General features: G+C 42.5%; 1 protein-coding gene across 2 annotated transcripts; it reads right to left on the bottom strand.

Moving 5' to 3' along the window:
- Positions 1–1,712: 1,712 nt before the first annotated feature.
- On the bottom strand, positions 1,713–9,805 carry C7H4orf36 (chromosome 7 C4orf36 homolog). Of its 2 annotated transcripts, none has more exons than XM_007999169.3 (4): positions 9,633–9,805; positions 8,809–8,946; positions 5,103–5,257; positions 1,713–4,875 (listed from the first exon to the last, which is right to left on the bottom strand). In XM_007999169.3, the coding sequence occupies exons 2-4, from the start codon at positions 8,871–8,873 to the stop codon at positions 4,742–4,744; spliced, it is 354 nt and encodes a 117-aa protein (XP_007997360.2). In that variant the 5' UTR covers positions 8,874–8,946; positions 9,633–9,805; the 3' UTR covers positions 1,713–4,741. The 2 variants fall into 2 exon arrangements, with proteins under 2 accessions (XP_007997360.2, XP_007997358.2); XM_007999167.3 differs by having other exon boundaries at positions 9,545–9,805.
- Positions 9,806–15,906: the final 6,101 nt, after the last annotated feature.

The raw sequence follows: 15,906 nt of genomic DNA on the forward strand, positions 1-15,906 counted from the left end.
CCCAGGAGGCAGAGGTTGCAGTAAGCCGAGATTGCGCCACTGCACACCAGCCTGGGTGACGGAGCGAGACTCTTTCTCAAGTAAAAGAAACCTCCAGGCCAGAAGGGAGTGAAGTAATACATTCAAAGTGCTAAAATGGAAAAAGCTGCAAACCAACAACAGTATTTCTGGCAAAACTGTCCTTCAAAAATTTAAAAAAATTAAAACTTTCCCAGATAAACAAAAGCTGAGGAGGTTCATTACCACTAGGCCTTCCCCTACAAAAATACTAAAGACACTCCTTCAAGTTGAAACAAAAAGACATTAGCCAGCAACACAAAACCATAGAAAAATATAAAACTCTCTGGTAAAGGTAAATATGTAGATAAAATATAGAATTAGGCCAGGTGCAGTGGCTCACACCTGTAGTCCTAGCACTTTGGGAGGCCAAGGCAGGCAGATCACCTGAGGTCAGGAGTTCGAGACAAGCCTGGTCAACATGGCAAAATCCTGTCTCTACTAAAATTAGCTGGGCATGGTGGCGCATGCTTGTAATCCCAGCTACTCAGGAAGCTGAGGCAGGAAAAGTGCATAAACCCAGGAGGTGGAGGTTGCAGTGAGCCGAGATCATACCACTTGACTCCCCTGGGCAACAGAGTGAGATTCCGTCTCAAAAAAATAAAAAAAAAATTGTGTATATATATATAATTCTATAATATTGTAAGTAGTGTAATGTTGTTGTGTAGATCACTTTTAAGTTTGGCATAGAATCTAAAAAACAAAAGCATAAAAAATAACTATAAATTATATTAATGAATATACAATATAGAAAGATATAATTTCTAACATCAATGCCAAAGTGGGGGAAAGTGGAGAGGTAAAGAACTAGAATATTTGTATGCCACTGAAGTTGAATTGTTATCAGTTTTAATTAAATTGTTATAACTCTAAAATGTTTTATGTAAAAATGGTATATTTGTTCATTCTGACCTTTGGCTTGAACTGTTTTAGTCCCATATTCGGTCATATCATGGCTATCTCCTGATTTTAAAAAAGTATCCTATCATACAAAGAATACCAAAAAAAATTAGCCATGCATGGTGGGATCATAAGCAGCTATAGTCCCAAGTAGCTGGGATTGCTTGAGTTTAGGAGTTCAAAGTTGAAGTGAGCAATGATCATACTAGTGCATCCCAGCCTGGGCAACAGAGCCAGACTCTGTCTCTAAAAAATTTTTTTAATTAAAAAAATAAAAAATAAGAAAGCAACTATCAAGTGCATTCTATTTCACCATCTGATTTTTTTTTTTTTTTTTTGAGAAGCAGTTTCACTCTTGTTTCCCAGGTTGGAGTACAATGGTGTGATCTCAGCTCACTGCAACCTCCACCTCCTGGGTTCAAGTGATTCTCCTCCTGCCTCAGCCTCCTGACTAGCTGGGATTACAGGTACATGCCACCATGCCTGGCTAATTTTTTGTAGTTTTAGTAGAGATGGGGTTTCACCATGTTGGCCAGGTTGGTCTTGAACTCCTGACCTCAGGTGATCCACCCGTCTCAGCCTCCCAAAGTACTGGGATTATAGGCGTGAACCACCATGCTCAGCCCTGAAAATGTTTCATCAATGAATGTCTATTGAGTAACTATATAAGTTAGGCATTGGAACACTAACATAAGAAAGCGTTCCTTTACTGCTGTTAGGGCATTTCAAGAGAGAGAGACATATACACATATTACTCAATTTTGCAATGTGATTTTATTTCAATATGTGCAGTTTTCAGAGGCTCAGAAACATCTGCCTAAAATCATGATTAACAGAATCTTAAAGCTAGAAGCAGGACTCTTCTCTCAAGAAAATCATGAAGAACTAAAGCTTTCTCAAATTCCATCTTTTCTCAAGGAACATTAAAATATTTTGTTCTGGCAAACTTTTTACAAACAGATACATGTTTCATTCATTTTCAATGTTATGAAAAAGAATATGTGATCTGAGAGATCAAAACAGATGCCTCTTTATCAACTAAGATGGTCCATAAGGTTAAGGAAATAAAACTTACTATAGCATCAAGGGGCTCAGGGCTCAGTTGCATGACAACTTTCTAAATTCTTACCCCTAGAAGAAAAACTACACTCTTGCTAAACTCCATACCAACGGGTGCTATCACAGCCCTCCTGACCCTGATTTACATCCCAGACCACTGCAACTCTGATTCAACACAGGACCAGCCTTACAAACCTTCTTTTACGAAAAGCAACTGCAGACCTTAAGGCAGTTTCTGCCAGCTTATAGAGGCTGCTCATGAACTGTCTTTGTGCCCTGTAGTTCACTTTTGACGTAGAGCCAAACTCCACCTTATTTTAATGCTAAAACCCCATCCCATAGTGAACATGGGAAGTACGTTACATATATGTTTGCCCATTGTACATGTGCTTGACTACCTTCATACATATGTATAGCTTTTTCCCCAAAACCTGCCGAATACGTATTACTTTATTGCGTGATACAGGCCCTGGGAGGCCTAAAACCCAGCCTGCGCTTTCCCTCTTCGAAGAAAGAGCACCTTCAGTCCACTCCAGAGACTCTCTTCCCAGTTCGCTAACTGACATCACCAGTAAAACTCTCCTTTCTACTATTTAGCCATCCTGAAGGTCTTTTGGACAACAGATGGAAGCATATTACTTATACTCCCAATTAATGCCACTAACTGAAAGTGCCAGGTTGTGAAGTGAGGTATGACATGCTTAGGGCTCCCTGGTGGCTCCAGAGGGCAGACCACAAAATGATATCTATGCTCCTGGGTTACACAGTGGGGACATCAGGATGTGACATTTTTGCACACAAATTCTCCATGCTACTTTTAAGAGAAAGACATAAATGACAAGTTGATTATCAGGGATGATGACTTTTAAAGAGAAATGATCAGGATTTGCCATAGGTACAGCGGCCTTAATTTGAACTAAAAATTCAGGTCAGATGGTCTGGCAAGTAGTACATATATATTGTAAGAAGAATAAAACCAAATTTTTTAAATTTCAAGACTTCTGGTCTGTACAAAGGTCAAGAGAGTCAGCCCAATATAGATTATACCTAGATTATAATGATAGTGATACTCACAGTAATGGCTAACACCAGAGTAATTCTCATTGTGTGCCTGGCAGTTTTCATTTAATCCTGTGAAGTACGTATACCTGTATTACCCCGATTTTACAAATGAGAAAACAAGCAGAAACAAGGTAACTTATCCCAGCTCACACAGCAACAAGCAGCTGAGCTAGGATTTGAAGAAAGGCACCCAGGTCTAAAGTCTATACTCTTGCACAGTATGCCACAGTGCCTTTCATAATGAAATGAAGCTAAGATACTAGAAGATCAGCCAGGCACGGTGGCTCACACCTGTAATCCCAGCACTTTGGGAAGCCAAGGTGGGCAGATCACTTGAGGTCAGAAGTTCAAGACCACCCTGGCCAATATGGTGAAATCCCGTCTCTACTAAAAAATACAAAAATTAGCTAGGTGTGGTGGTGCACGCCTGTAGTCCCAGCCACTTGGGATACTGAGACACGAGAATTGTTTGAACCCAGGAGGCAGAGGTTACAGTGAAACTTCCACTCCAGCCTGGCTGGGAAAAAGAAAATACCAGAAGATCCTAAAATGCCTACTAAATCATCTAAAAAACACTACACTGTGCTCAAAAGTAACATTAATATCCAAGTATGCTTTATTGGTTCAAATGCTAGAAGAATTAGTTCATCCAAATCCAATACTTTCCAGTTAATCAATTCCCCATCCTCCAGTCTATGTTTTTCTCATAAGACCTTCTGTGTATTTTCATGTCACTTTCACATAACTATGTGTGTTCCATATGCTTCGGGGTCATTCCAGATAGAAAATAAGAAATTAGGCAGAAGGAAAAAGATTGACTTTTTTTGTTTTTGTTTTTTGAGACACGTTCTCACTCTGCCCTCCAAGCTGGAGTGCAGTGGCATGATCACAGCTCAATGCAGCCTCAAACTCCTGGGCTCAAGAGATCCTCCCATCTCAGCCTCCCAAGTAGCTGGGACTATAGGCACAGCACCACGCTCAGCTAATTTTTTAATTTTTTGTAGAGACCAGGCTGGTCCCAAACTCCTGGGCCCAAGCGAGTCTCCCACCTCAGCCTCCCAAAGTACTGAGATTATAAGCATGAGCCATCACCTCCAGCCTGACAATTTTTCTACGAGAACAAAAACAAAGTCAGTCCTACTTGCTACTTTAAAGTACCACATGTGAACATTCAATGATGTTTCATTGAAATTGGAAACTAGAGAAGTACTAAAAATGAAGTCTATCATTTTTCTTAACCAAATGAAATGCTTCAGTTTATCATTTTTAAGAGAATTTCTCTCTTGCCTTCTTTTTGGGCCCTCCTTGGGATCTCAAAGATGCATATTCAAGATGCCTTTTGAAAACAATGCAGCTGAAGAAATTTCCTCTTCTTTTAGTTCAATTTTACAAAAATTAAAATGAATAGCACAAACGACTCAACTCCAAATGCATTTTCATCTACTTACAGTGCTGTAGCTTGTGATACAAGGAACAAGAAAGAGTATGTCAGGGACTCAGAAGATCTGTCAGAGCTGGCCATTAACCCACAGTTGTGGGCAGTGGCCCATCCACCAGTGGGCATTCAAATATCTGCCCCGAACTTTACACAGTGAAATGTCCAGGGACCTTCATCCCCTTTGGATGCAAGAGACAGAGTACAGATTCAGTCATGAGCTGACTGTCATTTAGATGGAAGAGGTCTTCTCAAACCGGCTGGCCTTTCCCTCAGGAGAAGCTTAATTTCCTCAGATGTATTTTCTTGACATTTCAGTTTACAAAGACGCTTCACTTCATACTCCCTTTCGAGTTTGATGGCTGAAAAAGAAAATACACAAAACAATCTGACATACATTTTTCATCAGGCATAACTAAATCAAAACTGAATATCATATAGCAAAATCCATATGCTTGAATAATAAACAAGATGACAGAGCTACAAAGATAGGAGGTATGGGTGTAAATACACAGATTTAAACATTTCTCTGATAAGCAAATGACACACACCATTTATAACTTATTAAAGCAGAACTTAAGCAACTTACATTCTGCAGAAAGGAGCAGTCCATCTTTAATGGTGTTACATTTTGTGAGCTGCACAGAACCACCAAATGAAATTTCTTCCAAGAAAGGCAACTTGATATTGGCTAGGTTTGTGTACCAGTTCTTTGCAAGCAGTGCAAGATCCCAAGGTTCCTGTCTGGGGCAAAAATTCATTAATAATTCAATAAATGTTGATTAAGCACCTACTATGTGAGATGTAGAAGACATTAATTCTCGGTTCCATCTGCCACTAGACATTTTGGTTTATGGGGTGGGGGGGCTGTTCAGAATTTTCCAGAGTTGTAATTCCAGACAGAAGAGGGAGATTTATATTAACTAATATAGAGATAATACTGAACAATGACCAGAAATTACACCAGGAACTTTGATTCAGCCTCCATGAAGTCAATCCAGTCTTCCCATGTAAGAGGATGTAGATAAGAACTGTAAGCTCCAGAGTCTTTTATAGCTCATAAAAATGTGGTCATATTAAAGAAGGAAAGAAGGGCATAAGCATACATTGAGCAGGGTGCTTGGCACAGACTAAGGTTTTGAGTGTGCCATCTGGGAATGGGGATGAAATTCCAAACTACAAAGTCAAAATAACCACTATGAACCTTTAAAAATTGTTCTCTTTCACCTAATTCTGAAATTTAAAAATATCAGCTAAATGTTTCTCATCTGCAGTCAATATGAGTTCAGCCTCATATGCATGAAGAAAGTAAAAGACCTGCTTTGGTCCAAGCAGGGGAAGTGACCATATTACACCAGCCACCCCTTTGTTTGCCTGTTCCACCTTCCCGATCCTTTATCATCTAACTTTCAGGAGTGACTTAGAGTCTACAGTTATTATAGATGTACTTGAACAAGTCACAAAATGTATAAGAATGTTCATTGAAGTGTTGAAGTGTCATTTGTTTAAAAAAAACATGGAGGCCAGGCACGGTGGCTCACATCTGTAATCCCAGCACTTTGGGAGGCTGAGGCCAGTGGATCATCTGAGGTCACGAGTTCAAGACCAGCCTGGCCAACATGGTGAAACCCTGTCACTACTAAAAATACAAAACTTAGCTGAGCGTGGTGGCAGGTGCTTGTAATCCCAGCTACTCAAGAGGCTGAGGCAGAAGAATCGCTTGAACCCAGGAGGCAGAGGTTGCAGTGAGCTGAGATCACGCCACTGCACTTCAGCCTGGGTGACAAGAGCAAAACTCCGTCTCAAAAAAAAAAAAAAAAAAAACATGGAAATCACCTTAATATCTATCAAGAAGAGCCTGATTAAACAAACTGCGGTACAAACATGTAATAAACGAATAAGGATTATGTTGACCTGGAAAGATAAGCAATAAAACAGTTAATGTTTATATAGCATTTATTATTAGGCACTGTTTTAATCTATTTACACACATGAACTCATGTAATTACTACAACAACCATATGAAAGAGGCAGGTGCTACTACTATCCTCAGTTTACAGATTAGAAAACTGAGGAGTAGGCTGGGCATGCTGGCTCATGCCTATAATCCCAGCACTGTGGGAGGCAGAGGCAGGAGGATCGCTGGGGGCCAGAAGGCCAAGACCAGCCTAGGCAATGTAATGAGATCTCATCTCTATAAAAAATCAAAAAATTAGCCGGATGTGGTGACACAGGCCTGTGGTTCCAGCTACAAAACAGGCTGCAGCAGGAGGATCACTTGAGCCCAGGAGGCTAAGGCTGAGACTGCACTGAGGTGACAGAGTGATACCCTGTCTTGATAAAAAAAATAAAGATCTCTAGCTAGGCATGGTGGCTCATGCCTGTAATTCCAGCACTTTAGGAGACCAAAGTGGATCACTTGAGGACAGGAGTTTGAGACTAGCCTGGGCAACAAAGTGAGACGCCATCTCTACCAAAAATAAAATAAATTCACCGGGCACTGTGGTGCGGGCCTGTCATCCCAGCTACTCAGGAGGCTGAGGTGGGAGGATCACTCAAGCCCAGGAGGTGCACAACATTCCAGCCTACACTTCAGAGTGAGACCGTGTCTGGAAAGAAGGAAGGAAGGAAGGAAGGAAGGAAGGAAGGAAGGAAGGAAGGAAGGAAGGAAGGAAGGAAGGGAGGGAGGGAGGGAGGGAGGGAGGGAGGGAGGGAGGGAGGGAGGGAAACTGAGGTGCAGAGAACAATTTGCCCAAGGTCACAAAGCCATTGGTTGTAAAGTTGGGATCTGAACCCAGGAAGTCAGACTCCAGAATCAGTGCTCTTACCTATTAGGCTATACAAGATACATTGGAAGGCGGTGGGCAGAGCAAAGTTCAATATGATTCCATGTGTTAAAAAGACATGTGTGTGTATACATGTGTGTATGTGTCTTGTGTAGCCACAGAAATTCTAGAAAACATATAAGACTTTGTACCTCTGAGTGGGAATCAGGAATGGGAATGGGGAGAGATATCATTTTTATCTACCTTTCATACGCTAGATGTTTTTAGTGTATTGTTTTTACAATCCTTTAAAAACATTGAATCAAGAAAAAAGCCCCGGGTAAGGAGTTACCTTGGCAAATGAATTCTAAAGAGCGCTACTACCATTCTGTTCCCCTTGACTTGGCTATTCTTATAAATAGTATGATATCAAATACTATCTTGAGAGAATGAAAGAGAAAGCCCTGGTGTTACAGAGATTGTTCATGATATAAAATTCTGCATAACTAAAACCATGGAATCAGTGCTTTAAGTCATTCTCAGAAATAGGAGTATCTTCACATAAAAATTATGTTTATAATGATACTTAGTATAATGGTACTTGTCTATAGTTCAAAGTCTAAACACATACTAAACTGACAAAACTAAACAAAATGCAACAGTGAGTTTTCTCTGAATTTCCTATAGCTCTGGTTTTATAATCCCATAGGGAATCTTCATTTACTTCATAGAATATTGTTTAAAAGACAAATTCAGTTGACACCTAATCAAATGTTTAAGAAAGGAAAAGACTGCACTACAATACCACAGAGTGAAACTACTGCGTGGTTGCAACACGTGCTCACGATGCATTCACTGGATGACAGGCAATGTGCAAGCACTTTACATACATGACTTCATTTATCATCCACACCGCATAGCCAACTGTTATATGCATCTTGCAAATGCAGAGATCAAGGAGGAAGAAGGTGGCCTTAGGGAACTGGGGGCAGGGCCAGGCTTAGAGTCCAGGTCTTCTTGATTGGAAACCATCCACTGCCTGCCAAAGTATACAGGATACAAAACCGACCCTTTCTACCAGCTACTTAGGTGCTCTGTTAAGATACATCTGACACCAGGGCATTTTTTTGGTAGACGTGGAGCATCTAAACAAAGTTTTTTGAAAGATGTGGGTGGAAGCAGAAAATGCTGCCTTGGAACAAGAAGACCCCGAGTCTAGCCCTGACATTTCCTTACTACAGGATTGTGACTTTGATCAAACTTCTCTGAACCTCAGTTTTCTCACTTGAAAGTGTTGTTGTGTTGTAAAGACCAAGTAAGATAATCAGGAATGGGATTAACTTATAAAAGCAGTTGCCTTAAAAAAAAAAAAAAAAAAAAAAAATTCAGAACCCAGACACCTGAAAATACTTCATATAGCCCAGTATCTCATGAGGAGCATAGTGTCCAGTCATTTTACTTAACAAAGACACTCCCCACCCCAGTCAATGCTTACCCTGATTTTAAATATATATATATATACACACTTACACATTATAACAACTGCCCCGCAAAATGGTTTTCACTGTGTTCTTTCTTGGCAATCCATACGCCATGGCGAGTTATTACAGTACGACTTCCTTACATAGGTGCCTGATGGAATGTCACAGATAACTCTGTTCACTTTACCTGAAATGATTGCAACGCACCTAATTAATGCTTCTCACATGAATATTTTGTAGCCAAACAATAGAAAAAAAATTTTCTGAATGTCAGAAAGTCCTTAATAAGTGTTCATTGAACTTGAACCCCAAATGTAAAACCGTGTTCTCTTTCATTTTTCCATGAACTCATTTTTTCATTTCTTGCCACCGAATAAGAAGAAAATGCCAGGTAAGTTTCATCATCCTGAGACAAAGTTTCGGTGTCGCGCTCTCTGCCCCTGCCTGAGCCTGCCAAACCAGCTCCAACACCGCTGCGCCAAAATGTGTCTGACCGTGGCAGTGCTGAGCGACCAAAGGCTCTGCCTGCACAAGAACCACCCGCCCCAGCCCGGGCACTTTGAGCAGAACAATCCTTCCCAGGTTTTCCCTCATTCAAAACTCTCGGCACCACTCCCGCGCCCCGCCCTTGCACGCCAATTCGGGGCGAGTCTCCTTCCCTTCCCCGGACGCGCAGGGCCTGGGAGGAACCGGTTCCCGGGACGGGTGGGGGCCTCGGCCGCCTACAGAGCCCGCGGCTAAAGGACCGGTCTCAGCCTCGGCTCCTTCCCACGCCGGAGCCCCACCCTGCCTCCGACTCGCCAGGAACGCGCTGCGGGCGCGGGGCTTCCAGGGTGGCGGGTCCCAGCGAGCCGGCGCCGGCGGCCTGGTTACCCGGACTCGAGGGGCCCAGAGCGTCGCGGCCGGGGAAAGGACAGAGCGCGCCGCGCTAACCGCACATGGCCGCGCACACGCCTCGGGGCCGCGCCGCGGGCACACGCCTCCTTCCCGCTCGCGGCGGGCGCCGAGTGTGGGGCTCCCCGCGTCACGCCAGAGCCTCAATAAAGGGCTTTGTGGGGCCCGCCCCACCCGTCAGGGAGGGGACGCCGGGCCCGGGAGACGCGCCCCCGCGGGGTCAGCTCTCTGGCTACAGGGCCGAGGCAGGCAGCGCTCTCGGAACCCAGCCAACCAGCCAAAGAGAGGGCTGTAAGCCAGACCTTTCCTGGGAAGGCCGCTTTCCAATGTAGGGGGCTGCATCCAAGCGATCTGGACTTTGTTTGGGGGCGCCATTTCAAGAAATGTACCCAGTCCTGGCTGCTAACATCTGGGGAACCGAAGCCCTGTTGCCAGCGTTCTCACGCTGCAGTGGGCGAAGGCAGTGAGCTCAAAGCCCACGTGTGATATTTTAGGTGTTCGTGTTCACAGCAAGACAGCATCAGTTTCTAAAGTCATTATTACACTGTGGTGACTGCGTATTTCTTCATTTGAATACATCAGATGGCCACCCCTTATGGTCAAATGAAACGAGCTTACATTTCCATTTTGGATGAGGGTTTTGATGTCAGAATAGGTTTGGAATTCTAGCTCTACCACTTAAGATTTAACTTTAAGATTTCACATATGTCACTGCTCTAAGCATCAATTTATTCATCTATAAAACAAAGATAATGCTCTATATCTTAGAGGGTTGTTATGAGGATGAAATATCCTGTCCTGAGATTCTTCACCACGTGATAAGTGCCTAATTGTGAGCCTAATAACAACTTTATGAAATAGGCAAGAGGGATACTACTCATTATTCCAGTTGTGGAGCCGACGAATGAGTTCAGGATGGTTAAAGGACTTCCCAGAGTCACATGGCAAGTTCCAAAGCCAACTTTTAAAGATAAACACAGATGGGCCGGGCACGGTGGATGGGCTAGGCGCGTGGCTCATGCCTGTAATCCCAGCACGTTGGGAGGCCGCGAGGGGCGGATCACGAGGTCAAGGAGTTCGAGACCAGCCTGGCCAACATGGTGAAACCCTATCTCTACTAAAAATATAAAAATTAGCCAGGTGTGGTGGCACGCGCCTGTAGTCGCAGCTATTCAGGAGGCTCAGACAGGAGAATCGCTTGAACCTGGGAGGCTGAGGTTGCAGTGAGCTGTGATCGCACCATTGGCACCACTGCACTCCAGCCTGGGCAACACAGTGAGACTCTGTCTCAAAAAATAAATAAATAAAAATAAAAATAAACACAGTAAACTTTCCACCTGACAAGCAACTTCTGATCCTTCTAATTAGAGTAGGCTCGCGGGGCTAACCCATCTTTCAAAGGTGCTTTTGAAAGAAACTGGAAGGTAAGGACTCACTCACTCGCTCTTCAGCATTTCTGCTCTACCACCAATGAAAAGTGAGCACCGAGGAGTGAGGGTGGATGTTTTCTTTCCACAAAGAATGTTGAAACCTTCGATGGACTGTGAGACCAGTGTACTACAGATTTTGGCCTGAATTTTTATTTTTTTATTATTTTTTTGAGACGGAGTCTCGCTCTGTCGCCCAGGCTGGAGTGCAGTGGTGGATCTCAGCTCACTGCAAGCGCCATCTCCCCGGTTCATGCCATTCTTCTGCCTCAGCCTCCCGAGTAGCTGGGACTACAGGCGTCCGCCACCAAGCCCAGCTAATTTTTGTATTTTTGGTAGAGATGGGGTTTCATCGTGTTAGTCAGGATGGTCTCGATCTCCTGACCTCGTGATCCGCCCGCCTCAGTCTCCCAAAGTGCTGGGATTACAGCCGTGAGCCACTGTGCCTGGCCTTTGGCCTGAATTTTTAAAAATGAGTTAGCATAGAATGGCGAATAAAATTAGAGTACATCACACAAATAAGTGTAAGAAGGTATTGTTTTGTGGCACTTTCATTTCTGTTTTTTATATATATATATAAAAAACACGCATACGTGTGTGTGTTCAGGCTCAATGTACAGCCCTTACAAATGGGTCTAAAAAATTTGAAAGGCAATTTCTTGAAAAAACAGAGACAGAGAAGTTATTTGAGGTTATATCAAGATAGGGAACAGGTCACCTTAGAATTGAAGTTCCTCATGGTTCCATGGCATGATCTCTTTTTATAGGTGTAGAAATAGGTCCAGAGCCACACTAGAAGAGGTCATGCCTGTGATTTATTTATACAGGAACTCCATTTCCAGCATATGTATAAAATTCCTGACAATTGTATTTAGTTATTTCCTGTGTGACTCGCTGTGAACAAATATGGTGGACATTACAGTGTATGACTTCTGAGATAAGGTCATAAAAAGTATTATAGTTTCCTTCTTACAGTCTCTCCTGGGTCACTCACCCTAGGAGAGACTGGCTGCCATTTGAAAGGACACTCAAGCTGCCTTATGGAGAAATTCATATGGAATTGTAGCTTTTGCCACCAACCATGTGACTGTACCATCTTGGAAGCAGATTCTTCAAGGCCTAGTCGAGCCTTCAGATAACTTTAGCCCAACTGAGGTCTTGACTGAAACTTCATGAGAAATGCTGAGCCAGAACCACCCAGCTAAGTCACCCCAGCATTCCTGGCTTTCAGAAAATATAGGATAATAAAGGTTCATCATAGTTGGGCACAGTGGCTCATGCCTGTAATCTCAACACTATGGGAGGCTGAGACAACAGGATCACTTGAGCCTGGGAGTTCAAGACCAGCCTGGGCACCATAGTGAGACCCCATCTTTACAAAAAGTAGAAGAAAACTTAGCTGGATGTGTTGGCACACACCTGTAGCCCCAACTACTCCAGAGGCTGAGGCAGGAGGATCCCTTGAGCCCACGAGGTCGAGGCTGCAGTGAGCCATGATCACCACCGCACTCCAGCCTGAGTGGCAGAATAAGACCCTGTCTCAATTTAAAAAAAAAAAAAAAAGAAATCATTATTTCCTCATTTTAAGCTACCAACTTTTGAGATAATGGTTACACAACAATAGATAGCATTAGATAGCAATACATACCACTAAATATCTTATTGTAGAAGGAATGTCTTATATAAAGGAAAATGGTCATACTTTTATAATTAAGATTAATGCTAAAATTGAACAGTAAAACACATTACACTTTACAGACATTTGCCATCCAGGACCATTTAAGATCCTTAATATTGTCAACACAAAAAAATACATGATATCTGCCACTTCCCCGTATGTATTTTAAAATAATACAATTTTCTAGAAGGTGCATATCCAGAAGAGATCTGGTTTCCTCACAATGACTATTTCAGTATATCCTTTTGACATATCAAATCCTTTCTACAATTTCTTCCTCTCTCTCTCCCTCCTTCCCTCTATTTCTATCTCTGTCTCTGTTGATGTCTCTATACGTATCTCTATTGCTATCTCTATTCATCTTTTCCCCCTGCTTTGCTGGTGTCCTACACACATCTTCCTATTAGGTAAGGCTTCACCCATCTCTTCTACGCCAGAAAATTAGCAAGTATCGTTTTAATTGGTTAAGAGAGCATTGCTGCCACCTAGTGTTAAAACTAAAGCACAAGAAAGAATGCAAAAGGTAATCATCAACACCTAACACAGAAACAATAATAGTGTGGTAACATTTACTATGTTTTGAGTCCTGTTCAATGTACTTCATATACATTGTCTCACTTAATTATCACACAATAAATGCTACTATTAATTTAGTGGTGGGATTTTAGGGATATTAGAGAAGAAAAAATGGAGGCACCTCAACCACGAATAACTTTTCTAAGGTCACAGGATTTGAACCCAAGACTGCCTTATTCAGCCTTTTTTTTTGTGCTGTCCTCATCGCACAGCACTACATATTCTCCCAGGACTATAATTAGGGCAAGGTTTTAGATTATACATATGAAAACATTTTCTCAACTACCCTTTTCAAATATTATAATTTCTCATGACATACATGTATATGTGTGTGTGTGTCGTCATTCTAGTTTCTAAAAGTGACATTTTATTTCTTTTAACTTAACGTGTAAATCACAAATGCAGCTTACAGTTTTCTAATGGCTATTATAAAACTTCTCTAGTAATGACACCAATTCTAGGATAACAACAAAACAACACATCTTCAAAAACTTTAAAATCACCAAATAACCATCCTAAATATTCTCTACCCTTCTGTACTAGTTTCTATTTGTCTCACCTGTCTAGCCACACCTGTGCTTATTTCTCTCATTTTTCTCTCCCTTAAATGTATGTCTGCCCATAGTCCATTTGTTCTGCCTCAGTACTCTCAGCGGCTCTGCTCTCACTAATGTAACTATCATTTCTCGTTGGATGGGTCCCAGATCTGACTCTCTAGCCAGCCTTGGCTTCTCTCCTAGATGCATATCAGTTTGTGGCAACCTCCTACTGGACTATCTTGTTCAGACGAAAATTTCAACATAACCAAAATGTAATTCACCTCCTACTCGTTAACCATCTCCTCTGTCTATCTTTTCTATTTCTGGGAATGACCCATGAGTCTCCTATGAGCCAGGCTTAGAGGACTGGAGTCATTTTTAAAGTATATTGCTGGCCACCTACTCCATGCTAGCCATCATTCTTCGCCACTTTACACTGCATCTGATCCTCACAAGTTAAGGGGGAAGAAACTAATACTTTCCCTAGTACAGTTAAGGGGGAAAAAAAGTTTAAAGGGCTATAAAATGGCCAGGCACAGCAGTTCACTCCTGTAATCCCAGCACTTTGGGGGGCTGAGGTGGGTGGATCACTTGAGTTCAAGAGTTCAAGACCAGCCCAAGCAGCATGGCAAAACCCTGTCTCTACAAAATACACAAAAATTAGCTGGGTGTGTTGGCACGTACCTGTAGTTCCAGCTACTTAGAAGGTTGTGGTGGGAGGATTGCTTGAGCGTGGGAGGTGGAGGTTGCAGTGAGCTGAGATCGTGCCACTGCATTCCAGCCTGGGTGAATGAGTGAGACTGTTTCAAAAAAAAAAGAAAAAAGAAAAAATACATACATAAAGGGCTATAAAAGTGACTTGTTTATGATTATACAACTAGTAAGTTGCAGAGTCAGATTTGAACCCAGGTCAGTTTTACTCCTGAGCTACCTCCTTTAAGTTCTCTGGATTCTCTGACCCGACCACAGTTCCTGTATCCATAAAACTCCCGTTGTATCCTTACAAAAACATTCATCCACTCACCCATTTTTGTTGCTCTAGAGTGGGTTTCTATATCTTAGACACATTATTGTGTGACCAAAGCAGACAATAGTGGCTGCAGCTAGTGGTAGACTTCTCTACTGTTCTTAGAGGTAGAAGTCACAATCTCCAGGTGCCCTGTTCCTTGGGAGACAAAGCAGGTCAGCATGCATTATCCTGTTCCAAGATATAGCATGGGATTTACAGCCTAGGATCCTCTGCAGAGTTGGAGTAGCGGGAATCCCTGGCTGGTTCTCAGGCTGGCACCACCAAACCTGCATCTGCCATGGAGCAGCTTATACCAGGAGAACTCAGCCCCTGACAATCACACTTGAATTCCTCCCTTGAGCAAACACAAAGCATTAGTTCTAAGAATAGGAAAAAAAAAAAAAAAAGTATTTCCTTACACATCTTAATACATGAGACCTTTAGGGTGTTACAATGTAACCCTATAAAGTACTAATTAAAGCAAAGGATGTACCTGCTTCAGTTCAATTGAAGTTTCAATTTCATGCTAACTTATAATGTTGCTTTAAAAGTATATCATTGAGGCCAGGCAAAGTGGCTCACGCTTGTAATCCCAGCACATTAGGAAGCCAAGATGGGCAGATCACTTGAGGCCAGGAGTTCAAGACCAGCCTGGCCAACATAGTGAAACCCTGTCTCTACTAAACATGCAAAAATTAGCCAGGTGTGGTGGCACGTGCCTGTAGTCCTAGCTACTTGGGAGGCTGAGACACAAGAATCGCTTGAGCCCGGGAGGCAGAGGTTGCAGTGAGCCGAGATCACGCCACTGCCCTCCACTCTGGGTGACAGAGTAAGACTCTGTCTCTAAATAAATGAATAAAAATATATCATGGGTCGAGTGCTGGGGCTCACACCTGTAATCCCAGCACTTCGGGAGGCCAACATGGGCAGATGGCTTGAGCCCAGGAGTTCGAGACCAGGCTGGGTAACATGGTAAAACCCTTCTCTATTTTTTTAAATAAATAATTAAAAGAATAAAAAGAGC

Source organism: Chlorocebus sabaeus, chromosome 7, assembly GCF_047675955.1.
Source record: "Chlorocebus sabaeus isolate Y175 chromosome 7, mChlSab1.0.hap1, whole genome shotgun sequence".
In the NCBI taxonomy this organism is placed as follows: domain Eukaryota; kingdom Metazoa; phylum Chordata; class Mammalia; order Primates; family Cercopithecidae; genus Chlorocebus; species Chlorocebus sabaeus.